Source organism: Erinaceus europaeus, chromosome 2 (assembly GCF_950295315.1).
Source record: "Erinaceus europaeus chromosome 2, mEriEur2.1, whole genome shotgun sequence".
NCBI classification, from domain to species: Eukaryota; Metazoa; Chordata; class Mammalia; order Eulipotyphla; family Erinaceidae; genus Erinaceus; species Erinaceus europaeus.
The window spans coordinates 87,161,082-87,177,605 of record NC_080163.1 but is presented as its reverse complement, the minus strand read 5'-3'; the positions used below and the strand labels follow the sequence as shown (position 1 = coordinate 87,177,605).

At 41.1% G+C, this 16,524-nt stretch overlaps 1 protein-coding gene across 1 annotated transcript in view; it reads left to right on the top strand.

Annotated features, from left to right (window-relative positions):
* The first annotated feature begins 12,352 nt into the window (after positions 1 to 12,352).
* FAM149A (family with sequence similarity 149 member A) overlaps positions 12,353 to 16,524 on the top strand; it is a 34,496-nt gene continuing 30,324 nt past the window's right edge. The window contains exon 1 of the mRNA XM_060183699.1: positions 12,353 to 13,494. Within this exon, the coding sequence (XP_060039682.1) occupies positions 12,797 to 13,494 (698 nt within the window). The 5' untranslated portion in view covers positions 12,353 to 12,796. The remainder of the gene's footprint in view (positions 13,495 to 16,524) is intronic.

Below are 16,524 nucleotides of genomic sequence, written 5' to 3'. Positions count from 1 at the left end.
ATTAAATTTGTAGATGGCTCTGGGTAATATATTCACTGTGATGATGTTAATTCTTCCAACCCATGAACATGGAATATCTTTCCACTTCTTTGTGTCTTTTTCAATTTCTTTGAGTAGTGACTCATAATTTTCAGTATACAAGTCTTTCACTTCTTTGGTTAGGTTTACTCCTAGATATTTTATTGTTTTTGTTGCTATAGTAAAAGGAATTGATTTCTGGATTTCAATTTCTTCTAACTTAGTATTTGCATAGAGGAATGCCACTGACTTTTGAATGTTAATTTTGTAGCCTGACACCTTACTGTATTGCCTGATGATTTCCAAAAGCTTCTTGCTGGATTCCATACGTTTTTTCATGTATACTATCATGTCATCTGCAAATAAGGAGAGCTGACTTCTTCTCTTCCAATCTGTATCCCTTTAATTCCTTGCTCCTGCCTGATTGCTATGGCAAGAACTTCCAACACTATGTTGAATAGTAATGGTGATAGTGGGCAGCCCTGTCTAGTACCTGATCTGAGTGGAAATGCTTCCAGTTTTTCACCATTGAGTATGATGTTGGCTGTAGGTTTGCTATATATAGAATCCACTATCTTCAGGAATTTTCCATCTATTCCCATTTTTTGTAGTGTTTTGATCACAAAGGGATGTTGCATTTTGTCAAAGGCTTTCTCTGCATCTATTGATATGACCATGTGGTTTTTAGTCTTGCTTTTGTTGATGTGGTGGATCACATTGATTGATTTATGTATATTAAACCAACCTTGCATGCCTGGGATAAACCCCACTTGGTCATGATGAACAATCTTTTTGATATACTGCTGTATCCGGTTGGCTAGAATTTTGTTCAATATTTTTGCATCTATGTTCATCAGAGATATTGGTCTGTAGTTTTTTTTTTTGGTTGTGTCCCTGTCTGCTTTTGGTATCAGGGTGATGTTGGCTTCATAGAAGCTGGCAGGGTGTATTCCAGTGTCTTCAATCTTCTGGAAGACTTTTAAAAGTAGAGGTATTAGCTCTTATTTGAAGGTGTTGTAGAATTCATTTGTAAAACCATCTGGTTCAGGACTTTTATTTTTGGGGAGATTTTTGATAACTATTTCAATTTCATTAGCTGTGATGGGCATGTTCATGTTATCCAGTTCCTCTTTACTTAGTTTTGGAAGTTGGTAGGTATCTAGTAAATTGTCCATTTCTTCCAGGTTCTCTAGCTTGATGGCATATAGTTGTTCATAGAAGCCTCACATGATATGTTGAATTTCTGTGGTGTCTGTTGTGATATCTCCTCTTTCATTTACTATCCGATTTATTTGGGTCTTCTCCCATTTTTGTTTTGTGAATCTGGCTAAAGGTTTGTCGATTTTGTTTACTCTTTCGAAGAACCAACATTACTTTCGTTGATCTTTTGTATGGTTTTCCTATTCTCAATGTTATTTATTTCTGCCCTGACTTTAGTGATTTCTGTCCTTCTGGTTGCTTTAGGGTTCCTTTGTTGTTCTTCTTCTATGTCTTTAAGATGTGCAATCAGGCTGTTTATTTGTGCCTTTTCTTGTTTCCTAATGTGTGCTTGTATAGCTATGAACTTCCCTCTTAGGACTGCTTTAGCTGTGTCCCAAATATTTTGATAGCTTGTGTCTTCATTTTCATTGAACTCTCGAAACATTTTGACTTCTTCCTTGATTTTCTCTTTGACCCAAAAGTTGTTAAGAAGTGTACTGTTGAGCTTCCACATTTTGGCACTGTTACTAATCTTTTTTTGATTGTTAAGTTTTAGTTTAATTCCACTGTGGTCTGAGAAGGTGCTTGGGATGATTTCAATGCTCTTGAATTGGCTGATGCTGTTTTTGTGGCCTAACATATGGTCTATCCTTGAGAATGACCCATGTGGATTTGAGTAAAATGTGTATTCCAGTTTCTTGGGATGAATGACTCTGAAAATGTCCGATCGTTCTAGTTTATCTATCTCTTCATTTAGCTCCCTTATGTCTTTATTGATTTTCTGCCTGGATGATCTGTCAAGTTGAGAGAGTGGGGTGTTGAAGTCCCCTACTATGATTGTGTTACTATTAATATATTGTTGTAGCTCTTTCAGTAGAAGTTTGATGTATTTAGATGGCTTCTCATTGGGTACATAGATGTTAATAATTGTTAAGTCCTCTTGATTGACTGATCCTCTGAGCATTAAGTAGTGTCCATTCCTATCTTTTTTAATCTTATCTATTTTAAAGTCTATCATGTCAGATATGAGAATAGCTGTTCCTGCCCTTTTTTGTGGGCCATTGGCTTGTATGATAGTTTTCCATCTTTTCACTTTAAGTCTGTGTTTGTCTTGTTGAGTTAGGTGGGTTTCCTGTAGACAACATATTGTTGGGTTGTGTTTTCTGATCCATCTTCCTACTCTGTGTCTTTTAATAGGTGAATTCAGGTCATTGACATTTATTGATATCAAAGATTGAAGATATTTTAACGCCATTCTTGTAGAGTTTTAGAGTGTTTTGATATATGTCCTATTTGTGGTGGTCTGGTTGTTTATAGGAGACCTTTCAGAACTTCTTTCAGGGCAAGCTTGGTGATGGTTGCTTCCTTCAACTGTTGCTTGTCTGAGAAGGTTTTGATGCCTCCATCTAGTCTGAATGACAGTCTAGTAGGATATAGTATTCTTGGTTGAAAGCCTTTCTCATTGAGCACTTGATAGATATCTTGCCATTCTCTTCTGGCCTGTAGTGTTTGTTTGGAGAAGTCTGCTGCTAATCTTATGGGTTTTCCTTTGTAGGTGACTCTTTGTTTTTCTCTTACAGCCTTCAGGATCCTTTCTTTATCCTTATTCCTTTCCATTCTAAGTATGATATGTCTTGGTGTCTTTAGGTCTGGGTTAATTCTGTTAGGGACCCTCTGGGCTTCTTGAATTTTTATGTCTTTGATGTTGTCTAGACTAGAGAAGTTTTCAGCTACTATGGCCTCCTGGAGAATGCTTTCTTCCTCCCCTTATCTTTCTTCCTCTGGTATGCCAATAATGCGTATATTGTTTCTTTTGAAGTCATCCCATAGGACTCTGTTGTTGTTTTCAGCATCTCTTAATCTCTTTTTGAGATCTCTTACTTCTTTTTTAGTTGTCTCTAATTCATCCTCAATCTTGCTAATTCTGTCTTCAGCCTCATAGATTCTATTCTCTCTGCCCTCTACTGTTTTCTGGAGTTCATCTGTTTTGTTGCCCTGCTCTAATACTGTTTTAGCTTGTTCAGCTACTTGCATTCTTAGCTCAGCAATTTCAGCTCTCTAATAACCATGAGATAATTAGTATTTTCTTCCATATTCTCATTTGTTGTTCCTGCATTTCTGATTACAATTTTTTCAAATTCTTTACTCACTCCTGTTATTTTTTCCTTAGCTAATGTTTGGATGTTGAACTCGTTGTTTTGTGCTTCACCCTCTGGAGGACTTTTAGCTGGACTCTTGTCCTGGTTTGATTCTCCAATATTTTTTTTTGTTGTTTTAACCATTTTATATATTATGTTATGAGTTCCCTTTATCAGTACTTTTCAAATTATTGATCACTATTGCCTGGATTGTCTTGTGTCTAAGTAAGTTAATTAAAGGGTTCACAGTGGTGGAAGTTAACAGTTATTTCCATCCCTGAGTTGGAGCTCAGTGGTTTAAAAGCCTCTTTCTTTTTTTTTTTCTCCTTCCCTGTAGGCTATCGGAGCCTGAGGGCTTTTAAACTATCAATAGGCTTTGTAGCTTAATCACTGACTCCTGACCAAGAGCTAAAGCAGGGTGTGGCAGAGATAATCCAGTGGTTATGCAAAGAGACTTTCACAGCCCCTCAGCTATGCCACCGAGGTATAGGTCTTCTGAGTTTCCTGGTTAGATCTCTGTCCCCTGGTGTCCCATCCTGTCGCTGCTCCAGATTCTGAGGGTAGTAGCAATGGAGACTCAGAGTTGTACTTGGTGAGTCTCTGGGGAGTCCTCTCCTCCCTTAAGCTGTCCCCTTGTTGGTGGAGCAGACTGGAGGTGGTGTCTCAACTGATAAACTGCTGAACTGTTAGCAGTCACTTAATCTCTCCTTAGGCCCCTCTCTCCTCTCTGTCACCAGCCACACGTGTTTGTACTCACCGGTGATTTACTGGGTTCCTGTGGTCATTCTAGTCCTGTCTTGTTTCAGTCCCGGGTGGTCTCCTTTGGTATTCCTAGTTGATCCGGGAGAGGAGAGGAGAGGAGAGGAGAGGAGAGGAGAGGAGAGGAGAGGAGAGGAGAGGAGAGGAGAGGAGAGGAGAGGAGAGGAGAGAAAGCGATCTGCTGTTCATAGCTCCACCTGCAGAAGTCGAATCCTATTTCCTTTTTCTGTGGAAGTGAATTTAGGGCCTCATACATGCATATTACCACTCCCTGGTTGCTTTCTCATTCAACTAAACAGAGAAAGAGAAACAGGGAGAGAAGGAGATACACCCCCCAATATCAGAGCTACTGCCCCCCCACCCCCCAGTGTCCTGGCGCTCTCATGTGGTTCCCTGGTTCAAAGCTGGGCTGCTGTCAGAGTAAGGCACAGCCATACTTTTATTGTGGATGTACTTTACATGTTAAGTACCAGTACTTTCAACTTCTTTAAATATGTCATGCTTATTATTATGTGATACATCACTAATTTGTGAAAAGCATGGCAGAAAGAAATTTTCTCACTTTCTTGAATATATTTGCTTATGAAGTAGTTAATCAACTGAATATACTCTGAATTTAATTTTTTGTTACATAGTATTTAATTGGCTAAGAGGCATACAAATAACCTGTTCAGTAGACGATGACTACAACTAATCAAAGGTAGAAGCCCTGTCTTGAGTTTGACCTATAGGGAAAGCAATATCCTGAACTCCTGAAGTTGTCCTTTATAATTGTTCTCAGGAGAGATCCTTTCCCCTTGGGTTCAAGTAAAAGAGAGTACAGAAAAGGATGTTTTCCAGACCTAGTTAATATCTACATGTTTGAATATTCTCAAGATGTAGTCATATAATCTGTTTACTCCAACTCCTTCTTCCCAGTTTTTATTTTTTTAAATGTAGCTGAATCAATAATATTAAGTTTTTAATAAACCCAGATAGGTGAGGGAGGTGACTAAGTGGTAAATCATAATCTTTACAGATATGGGGCTGTAAGTTCAATTCTGACACTGCACAGACATAAAAATCACAAAATCAAATAGAGCTTTATAATGCCTTGGTGCCTCTCTCTATCATCATCATGGCTTCACCACACCAAGCTGACATTTTTTTTCAGGTAGAAAGAGAAAGAAGAAATGAGGGGGGAATCACCACAGCCCTGAAGTTTCCTTCAGTGCAGGAGGGATCAGGATCAAACCTGGGTCATTCATAATGACAAAGTAGGTACACTATCTAGGCGAGTTATCTCTATAAACCCCTATATAGAAGGGGCATTGCCTTAAGACTTTGCATAGAGGTATCTCAAGTCAGAGTCTTTTCTCCACTCTCCTATTTTACTAAACAACCCTTCGGTGCAATGGGGGTTAAAGAACTGTACTGCTCAGCTTGTTTTGGTGTAAAGCAATTGTGACTGGGATAAACATTGGGTCAAGTGAGATCTTCCTTCCTCAGAGAAAGCCTGTTACCTAAGCAGTGGTGAGAAACAGAGGGTCCCTCTAGACTTCCCTGATAACAGCTCCAACCTCACACCTAGCAGCTTAGTGAGTTGGCAGCCTCTTCTGATGTAACCTATCTCTGGTGGCCCATACAACATTCTCTGACCTTAAAGTACATGCACTCAATCCTAAAACCCAAAAGGACAGGGAGCAGGCAGAACTGCCCCCCTCCTGAGATTACCAAACAGACATGATAGGCCTAGACCTCAAATAAGTCCCTCTCCACAATGTTGCCAGTCATCTCTATCAGGAACAATACAATAGACCCCTTTGTGGATCCCCATAGGACCTTGCCCTCAACTTGGATCAACAACGGCAGAGAATGTTCCATCCTCCGAAGGGAGAATGGACAACATACTCTACACTATACCTGAGTAATCAGGGCAGCTTGGGATGTTCCTACTTATGACCACAGAATGTGAGCTCAGATCCACAGGGATTCAGAGGTCACATAGGCTCCTAAGCTGAATATGGGCCACAGATCACATCAAATTGATGGGGTTTACAGTATTTATACAACTTTCCCATATTTGGAAGCTACTTTCTTCCCGGATCCAGCTTTCTGGTCCTTTTTCCAGCCATGACATCATCTCCCCAGACAATAACTTGGATCCACCTGCAATTCAGATTTCGGGCTCGGGGGGGAAAAAAAAGAAAAAAAAATTGTATAGTCACAGGCCTTTTGAAATATAAATAAATAGGCCCACTAGCTATCTACAAAACGGAGACCCCCCCAACTCTTCATCTGAACTATTCCAGCCTTTAGGTTCATGATTAGTCAACAACTTGTTTGGCTTTATATGTTAACTCTCTTTTCAGTTACCAGGTACCACATGCTAGCATGATGCAGACAAGACTTCCCTGAACAGATAACCCCACCAATGTGTCCTGGAGCCCCGATTCCCCAGAGACCTTCCCCACTAGGGAATGAGAGAGGCAGGGTGGGGGTATGGATCAACCTGTCAGTGCCCATGTTCAGTGGGGAAGCAATTACAGAAGCCAGACCTTCCACCTTCTGCACCCCACAATGACTTTGGGTTCATACTCCCAGAAGGCTAAAGAATACAAAATCTATCAGGAGAGGGGATGGGATACAGAGTTCTGATAGTGGGAATTGTGTGGAATTATACCCCTCTTATCCTATGGTTTTGTTAATGTTTCCTTAACATTATAAATAAAAATAAATAAATAATACATAATATAAATAAATAATACATAAATAAAAAAGAACTGCTCCCACCAACCACCCACCACATCCACACTTGCTAAAGAACCTCTCCTGAGATCTCAATACAATAACAGAATCTATAAAAGAGGGAGGTTTTGTTTTTTTATCAGGTCCTATCTCAAGCAGGCTAACTGCCACCTTTCCTTTATGACTCAAGTCAGTAGCAAGTAATTATGAGAATTAAAATATGATAGTGTTGGGGTGCACCCTACATTAAAGCACAAAGTTTAACTAGCACTGAAGGGAGGAGAGGGGTACAAACGACTATGTCACTGACTCTCTCAGGAGCTCAAGCAGCTGAGGTGTTAGTGGAAGCAGACAGAGGTCAAAGATTCTACAAGATTCCCATAGTTACACTTTACATAGAGGAAGGGGCCACTTCTAAGCTAGAGTCATCAGAAGTTCTCACAGAAGAAGGCTCTTGGGATATGAGCAGAGGCCAGAGGTTGTGGCCCCATTGAATACCCAATTGTATGAATAAGTCAGAGGTATGTGTAATTAGGATCACCTGTGGATTTAGGCGGTGCCTCTCTCATCACCAGAAGTTCCTTCTTCTTGCTTACTTTGCAGATTTGTACCTTTGAGTGGCAAGTATGGTGTCTTGCTTCAGTGGGATACTGCTCTGAGACTCTGCCACCTTGTGCTGTCTCCAATGTGGAGTTAGTAAATATTTATTAAGAAAATGCCTTTCCTTGTTCAAAAATCTCACCTTTCTAAAGGATTTTTTTAACTTACTTATTCCCTTTTGTTGCCCTTGTTGTTTTTATTGTTGTAGTTATTGATGTCGTTGTTGTTGGGTAGAACAGAGAGAAATGGAGAGAGAAAAAGAAGACAGAGAGGGAGAAAGATAGACGCCTCCAGACCTGCTTCACCACTTGTTAAGCAACTCCCTTGCAGGTGGGGAGTCGGGGGCTCAAACTGGGATCCTTACATAGGTCCTTGTGCTTTGTACCACTTGCGCTTAACCTGCTGAGCTACTGCCCGACTCCTAAGTATCACTGTTTTTAAACCAAATTTGTATTTTTTTTATAGATGTTGATCTTGGTATCATGAAGTGAGATAATTTAAATTATTAAATGGATTAATTACTCAGATTATTTTCTCTTCTAGGTTTACAAAACAGAACTACTTAGAAATGTTGTCATAACTTCTAATACTTTCTCAATGTCATAGCCAAACTTTATTAAACACTTCAGAGAAACCACTCCAGCCAATTCATCAATATAGACAGAAGAATTCTATCTCGTGAAACACTGCTTTGACATTTCTAATAAAGTCAACCTAAAATCAACCATCAAGATCAGATATAATGATTCACTTTAAATTTACTCTATTTCTGATACATAATAGATCACTGGGGCTCATGTTAAGAGAATCCCTTCCTACTGGTAATTAACAGAGAAGTCTGATAGCATCTAACATCTGTTTGAAAGGCTGTTGATAGATGAACAATGGGTATAAAAGGCCTAGTATCTTGCAAAGAATTGTTTATCATGTTTGCAATTATCGGTCATTCCAAATTACCTTCAAACAGAAGGATCAATCAACAGCTCATTCATTGTGCCTTCTTCAGGAAACTTGATGTTCAGAATGTTACATCTACCATTTTAAACATCAGCTTTCCCTTTTTAACTTGTCCTTTTTCATGATTCCTGTCCTCTTTATAGGTTTAAGATAACTATGACTATCAATTTAATTTGTAGCCAGGTTCTTAGATCAAATATCACCCAAAGAAGATGTTTGTAAAGATAATATGGTGATGAAGTATTTTAATAATTATTCAAAATAATTAATATGCCCCCCCCAAAGTTATAGTTTCCTAGAGTTATTTTAACCAAGTGCCATAAACCTGATGATTTGAAACAACAGAAATCTATTCTTTCATAGTTCTAGAAACCAGAAGTCTATATCAAACACTAGCAATGAATGACCCCTCTGAAACCTATACAGAAGAATCTTCTGTGTCTCTTCCTAGTTTCTAGTTGATGGCTCTAAATTCTAAATAATAACTGACTTACAACTTTTTCACTTCAATCTCTGTCTCTGCCATCACATAGTGCTCTCCTTATATGTAGTGTTTAAACTTCTCTCTCCTTTTTACATATTTTTATTAGTAATTTAATAATGATTGACAAGAGTGTGGGATAATAGGGGTACAATTCCATACAATTCCCACCAGAATTCAGTATCACCTCCCCTCCACTGAAAGATTCCCTATTCTTTACCTCTCTGGAAGTATGAACTAAAATTCTTTATGGGGTGCTGAAGGTGGAAGGTCTAGCTTCTGTAATTGCTTCTCCACTGAATATGGATGTTGGCAGATAGATCCATACTCCCTAGCCTGTTTCTATCTTTCCCTAATGGGATAGGGCTCTGGAGATATGAAGTTCTGGGACACATTGGTGAGGTCATCTGCCCAAGGAAGTCAGGATGGCATCATGGTAGCATCTGCAAGTTGGTGGCCTTTGGTTTTCTTTTGTCCTTTCTTAAGATTAGCAGCAAAAGTGCAGTGGATAGAACCCCAGAACTGTATAATGAGGTGGTAAGTTAGATATTGCATGTGCTAGAAAAATTCTCTGATGTTCTCTCAGACCAATATTCTAGAAATGATCTCTGCTTGCATCAATGGTGGCTTCATACACTGAGTTTTAAATTGTCTTATGATTCAGAATCAAGGTCTTTATAAAAGAAACAAAAATTTTCCAGGGAGACAGAAGAGAGAGCTCCTCAGGTCAGGCATGTGCCATGTTTGAGCCTCAGAACTAGATAGGAGTGTCATAACACTGGGATAAGCTCCAGCACTATTGCATCTCTCCCTCTCTCATCTCTGTCTCTCTATCTGAATGGGAAAAAAAGTTAACACGGGAGCGGTGAAATTATACAAGCACAATGCCATGATGATGATCTTTAGAAAAATCAATTTGTAATTCTGAGCAAGGGTTATATGAAAATAGTCTAAGGTTTTCAAGGGCTTCACACACTTCTGGGACTACCTGATCAGTTGCTACAAAAGAAGCCCAATGAGAATATGAGAAATGTTGATGGTTCAACACTGGTCTACATCTAGGGTCCTTGCATGATGATAGATATGTTGGCACAACGTTCCTTATTTGACTTCAAGAATGAATCCTCTAGTTTTCTTTGTTGCTCTCACTATGTCTCATTTTTTTCCTCTGCCCTTCAGTTCATTTCTTCACAAAGACTGATATTTTACATGCTGACAACCTCATACCTTTCCCTCTCTTAACATGGAAGACCTTTTTTAATCTATGCCTTGTCACCTTTACTCGTACCTCTCTAAAGCACAAACATGTTCTTTCCCCCAAATTAATGCTAGTGTGACAGCTGCTTCCAGGTGCACATGTTCTCTGGAGCATTCACCTGACACTTGTGACATGAAACTGATAGTTCCATGTTGTGGGAGAACGGCATCTCTTTCTCTTTTTATATTTTTTAAATTTTATTTATGTATTAGATAGAGGCAGAAAGAAGATGAGAAGAGGGAGATAGAGATAGATAGAGACAGAGATGCCTGCAACCCCACTCCACCACTCATGAATTTTTCTTCCCTGCAGGTGGGAACCAGGGTCTTGAACCCAGGTCTTTGTGCACTGTAGTGTGTGCACTTAACCAGGTGTGTCACTGCCTAGCCCCACATCTCTATACTCCAGGGTTCCACAGAATAAGAGTGTCCAGTGTATGCTTGCTCAAGGTCATGATGCAGAAAATGGGTCAGGACAGGATGTGGATAGCATAAGTAGAAGACTGTCAGCTACTACCAAAAAATGGAAAACTGGACATTATCAAAATTTATTGTGGCTCAGAATCCAGTTTAATGATATATAGAACACTAAGCGCACAAGTCTTGCATGTATGTTTGAACCCAGGTCTTTATGCACTATAATGTTTGTGCTTAACAGAGTGCACCAGCACCTAGCCCCAAATTTCTAATATTGAAAGAAAAATATATCAGTGGTGGACAAGACTATTTATGTGGGAGAGTACCTGCTTTGCCATGACTGATCCAGGTTTGAACTCAGCTCCCAACATACTAGAAAAAGCTTAGGTGCTGTGATGTCTTTTCATCCCTCTCTGTCTCTCTTTTTCTACCTAAGAAATCTGACCTAGAATGGTGAAGCTCCAGTAATGAAACAAACAAAAAATAACAATAAAAAGCAAATTACATACTTATGAATGTCAGCTACTAATGTGTTCACAATCATAGTTATCTGTCTTCTTTCCTGCTCTAAATCAGAAAATTTATCTTCCTAGATCAAAGCAGGAACTTTCACCTGAACATTAATGAATAAACCTCTATCAACATCTTATTTCTTAATCTTTTTTAAATTTTCTTTATTTTCCCATTTGTTGCCCTTGTTTTTATTGTTGTTGTAATTATTATTGTTGTCGTCATTGTTGGATAGGACAGAGAGAAATGGAGAGAGAGGGGGAAGACAGAGAGGGGGAAAGAAAGACAGACACCTGCAGACCTGCTTCACCGCTTGTGAAGCGACTCCCTTGCAGGTGGGGAGCAGGGGGCTGGAACCGGGCATCTTATGCTGGTCCCTGCACTTTGTGCCACGTGTGCTTAACCCGCTGAGCTACCGCCCAACTCCCACAAAGATAGACACCTGCAGACCTGCTTCACCGCCTGTGAAGTGACTTCTCTACAGGTGAGGAGCCGGGGGCTTGAACCGGGATCCTTACGGGTCCTTGCGCTTTGCGACACATGCGCTTAACCCGCTGCACTACCGCCCAACTCCCCTTAATCTTGATTAAAACTGAGCTCATACACTTATAGTCATATTCATACACTCCTTTATTAGTATCTCTTTGGATTAAATAAGATGCAGTTTATTGTACTTTTTAAGACAGAATATCTTATCTTTTATCTCCCTTTGAGTCTCTGTCTAAACTGTCTTACCACAGTTTGAATTCTCAGATATTTTAGTGAAGTAATCTTTGGTTCTTTCCAATAGGCAAAAGCGGCATTTTTTCCTAGTTTTAATTATCAGAACCCAATCTCACTTCCAAGACCTTGGGCCAGATCTCTTGCTGTTGTTTCCCTGTGTTGATTTAAGGGACACATTCAGACCAAGTCCCCCAGATGGGAGGTGCGAGCAGCGCTGTTTCAAATCTACTCAAATGAACACAGGACTTTACCAAACTTCCTCCAACTCAGAAAAATGCCCAACTCTCTCTAACCCTGGAACATTTTATTTTATCAGGCTCCATAAATTTCAAAGGCTTTGGAACTTGGGTTATTTTTCTCTGGGCTTTGTTCCCATTCCTTGTCCTCAATCCTGAATTTAGCAAGCCCAGTGCAACTCTAAGGATGATGGAGAAATTCGAGACGGTTCCTTTAAGGCAGGGATCAAAGAGGGGGAGCCTGTGTATCTATTGTGGACACAGACCCAAGTTGCATTCTGGGGCTCAATTAGTTGTGAGCTAAGCCGGGTTTCTGTTTAGCTTAGCAACCGCCTGTGCTGTCCCCGGGGCCCCTCCTGGTATCTCTAGCAGCAAATCTCCACCTACTGCACTCAGAGCCTCTGGCAGCTGCAGCAGGTCTTCTAGGTGGGCTCTCAGACCCGGACCCGGGGACCTCTGAGGGTAGGGGAGACACTTAGCACTGGGACCCTTGAAGGGTCTGCTGCCCAACTGGGTGGCCAAAGACTCACTGCCAGGAACCTCTGCGATTTGTAAGAGGACCCAACGTCGAAGAAGGTCAGCGCCAAGAAGTGTGGGGAGAAAAGTCCTCCCGGTTCCCAGGCTCCAGGGATCTCCGGACTCGGTGACCTGCGGGGACCCCAGCACTTCCTCCAGGACCACCTGCGGGCGGCGGTGGATGGAGTCCTGCAACTCTGCTCCCCCTGGTCGTGAGCTTGGAGCAGCAGCGGGGATAGCATCTCACAGACTAGGACATGAAGGGCGCAGTGTTGGACCTTGGGTCTCTCTTTGCCAGAATCTTCAAGACTTCGACGGCGCCCCCCGCGGCCCCCTCACCCGTGGCCTCCTCCGGGCAGCAGGGAGGAGCTGCAACTGCGGGGCAGATGGGCACCTCTCTCAGCACCGCCCGGACTCTCACCCTTTTCCCCGCCTTGGCTCCAGATTCACCCTCCGCCTTGCGGGGGACGCCCACCTCGCTGCATCCTGAGCCAGCTCCCTTGCACCCTTTGCTTGCTGCCTCCTACCCCAGGGTGTCCGTGCTGAGCCACAAGGCAGAAACCCGGGGGACTGCCCTCTCGCTGCCCGGTAGCCCCAGAACAGCCAAATTCCAGCCTCTCCCCCTGCCCTCTGCCCCCTCCAGTGTTGGCTGCAGCGCGGCGAACTCTCCCGCGCACCTGGTGGCCTTGGGGCGGCCGCCGGCTCCGGGTGGAGTCTGGCCCACGCTGCCTTTGATCGGGGGCGCTTCTGGCTGCGGTAGCAGCAGCAACAACAACAGTTTATCCGGAAGCCCGCGGAACCCCCGCCAGCCTGGTCCCGGGGAACGAGAACCCAGCACTTGGGTGCCCCCTGGGTTGGGCCCCAAGACCCTGTTGTTCACCCTTCCTGACATAGGCGAGGAGTGGGCCTCAGACTCAGAGGATGGCGAAGAAGGCGACTCGGATGGCGAAGAAGTGTGAGTAGCAGCAGGGTCAGACACACCTCACTGGCCTTTGGAATCCCTTCTTCCACCCCTCAACCTATGACCCACCACAACCATTTATTTGTAGGAGCCCTTTAAAAATATTCGCTATTTGCAGTAACTTCTTCTAACTCCTCTGGGCACCTTCTGAGTTCTTTCTCAGAGTCCTTATTCTTTGGGTTTCTGTTGTTTTCAACCAGACCCTTTGATATGCTTTTACCCTAACTTCATGAAAACAATAGAATCTTCAACTGTCTATCCAAGGAGGGGATATGGAGGAAGGTTGGAAGGAAATAAAGACTGAAGTTCCTCTTCTAATTGAAACATTCACACCTTTAGATGCTTTAATAGCCCTGAGTCTTTGACATGAGTCTTCCAGTTCCTTTCTTTAATGCAGAATTTAGCAGATTTACAGAGTTGGGAACCAAATGTGAGAAACTGTAGCCCTCTACTTTTCAAAGATCAGACTCAATTCTTATCCCAAGTGGCAGGAATTCCTTAGTGTGACACCTAGTTAATTTACATATGTATAACATCACCTAACACAAAAGGAATATGTAATGCTCAGGACACATTTAATATACCCTAGAGTTACTGGGTACCCGCACTGCTCCAGAAACACTGACTCCCTGGGAGCTGGATCTCACTGGGAACTGAGGGATTTTTTCCAACTCTTCTTTCACCACACACATAGAATTTACCCAACACCAATAGCAGTGATGAAAACATTTCTCTTTGTGAAAATGGTTTAGACCTAAGGTGAATTCTATTATTTTTTTAATGAGTAGTGTGTATGGATGTTGCCAGATGGATACAAAACAGGTTTTCCTTCTAAATAAAACAGAACTATCAAACACAGATAGTAAGGGCCCACACTTCCCAAAAGAGATTTTTTGCACTGTATTCTTGTGAAAGAATAGTCAAAACAGCTAGCAACACCCCCCCAATTTATATCAGAACTATTACTTATTTTATTACTTACCCAGTGCTGGAAATCAAACCCAAGGCCTTAGATATGTCACATCTCAGGTTCAATATTTGCTTTCAAAGTTATATAGGTAGGTAAGTAGGTAGGTAAGTAAGTAAGATAGATAGATAGATAGATAGATAGATAGATAGATATAGATAGTTATCACTCCACTATAAATGGATTTTCACTTGTTTTGTCTTTGTGGCTCCCATGTAGTTCTAGGAATTGAACCCAGGTCCTCACACACGTAAGATCCACGCTTTAAGACTGATTCAATTACCCTGTTCCCTAGACAACTTTGCCATTAAGACTGATTCCAACCTATTCACAATTTAACATTTTCACAAAGCTACATTATAATCATTTTGGTGCTGAAATAATTGTTATGATATGCCAATAAAATATTATATCGATTATTTTTATATTATAAAATATGTTAATCAGTAGGTTGTTTTTCCCTTATGGAAAAGAAGTTGTATTTGGGTAAATAGCTAGACTACCTAAGCATAAAGAATTATACCTTTGTTATTGGCTACTGGCCCTTAATGCTTACGCAATTAATGTTTTATGAGCAACCAGATCTACACTCTAAAGTATAGTCTTAGTGTTTTGGTTTTTTTTTACAATTACTAAGCATTCAGCATGACCTGTGAAAGAATTGGTGTTGACTTTTATTCTTGAGCATTTTAGTCTATACTTGCATTACTCACAAATTCCTAATAGACATTTTTGAAGAGGACTATTCCTAATAGATATTTTTGTATTTATTATAGTGACTACTCTGCATTAGCAAAGACATTTTACTGAAAGTGCAGACATTTAATTTTATATAGTTGCTATGAAAAGCAATACAATTTCTAAATTGTATTCCAAACACTTAGAATGTTAAACAAGAATTTGTATTCATTCATCCATTCATTAACTGTTTGCCTTGATTATTTCAATCCAGGATCTCAGGCTTTCTTTTTATTTTTAAAAATATTTTATTAGGAATTTAATATTGATTAACAAGATTGTAAGACAGCAAGGGTATAATTCCATACAGTTCCCACCATAAGAGTTCCATCCCCTCACTTGGAAAGTTCCCTATTTGTCCCTTTATGGGGTGCAGAAGGTAGATCTGTCTGGCTTCTGCAATTGCTTCTCCACTAGACATGGATGCTGGCAGGTTAATCCATACCCCCAGTCTGTTTTTATCTTTCCTTAGTGGGTTAAGAGGTATGGTTCAGGGATATATTGTGGTGAGGTCTTCTGCCCAGGGAAGTCAGGATGGTATCATAGTAGCATCTGCAACTTGATGGCTGAAAGGCAGTGAGATATAAAGCAAGACAGATTGTTTAGTAAACAGGAACCCAAATGTAGGAATAGACAGATTAAATTAGGAGTCTTTGGGTAAGAAGATGCTAGGAAGTCTATTTTGGGTATGTTTCAAGGGCTTCATAACTTTAGTAATTTTTGCCTGAGCCTCAGGCAAAAGCCTACTCTCTGAGCTCAGTGTTGGCTAGGGCCTGGTTCTTGTCCTCAGCTCATTGCCTAGTACACTCACACGCAGAGACCCACATTTACTCAGACTGGGACAATGGAGATACCCCCAGTAACAGCATATCTTTGGAGTGAAGATGGAAACAGGAAAACTTGGAGACATGCCGAGCTAGCTTCACGGGCAGGAGAGAGATGACCAGGGACTCATGGCTGAGCTGGGAACACAGTTCAATCTTTATTGAGCGGGAATGCAGTTCGATCTAGCTATCTCTAATCACAATCTTGTCCTATATATCTCCTGAGGTGGAAGTGTCAGGTCAGAAGAGGATGTACTTAGGATAGGGGGGTGGGGTGAAGGAAAAAGCATGAGAACCAGTGGGGATTAAACCAGTGCTGGCAAAACAATGATTATGTAAATAGACCACAGTGGCAAGCAATGCAACAGAAGGGGTCTTAGAAGCAGAATTTAGAAGCAGACCAACAGAGACATCCTACATAAGCCTAAGGAGAATATATAGACACCAGTCAGATGCTGGCCAGGAACTAATTTTTTTCACCAACTTTGTAACATA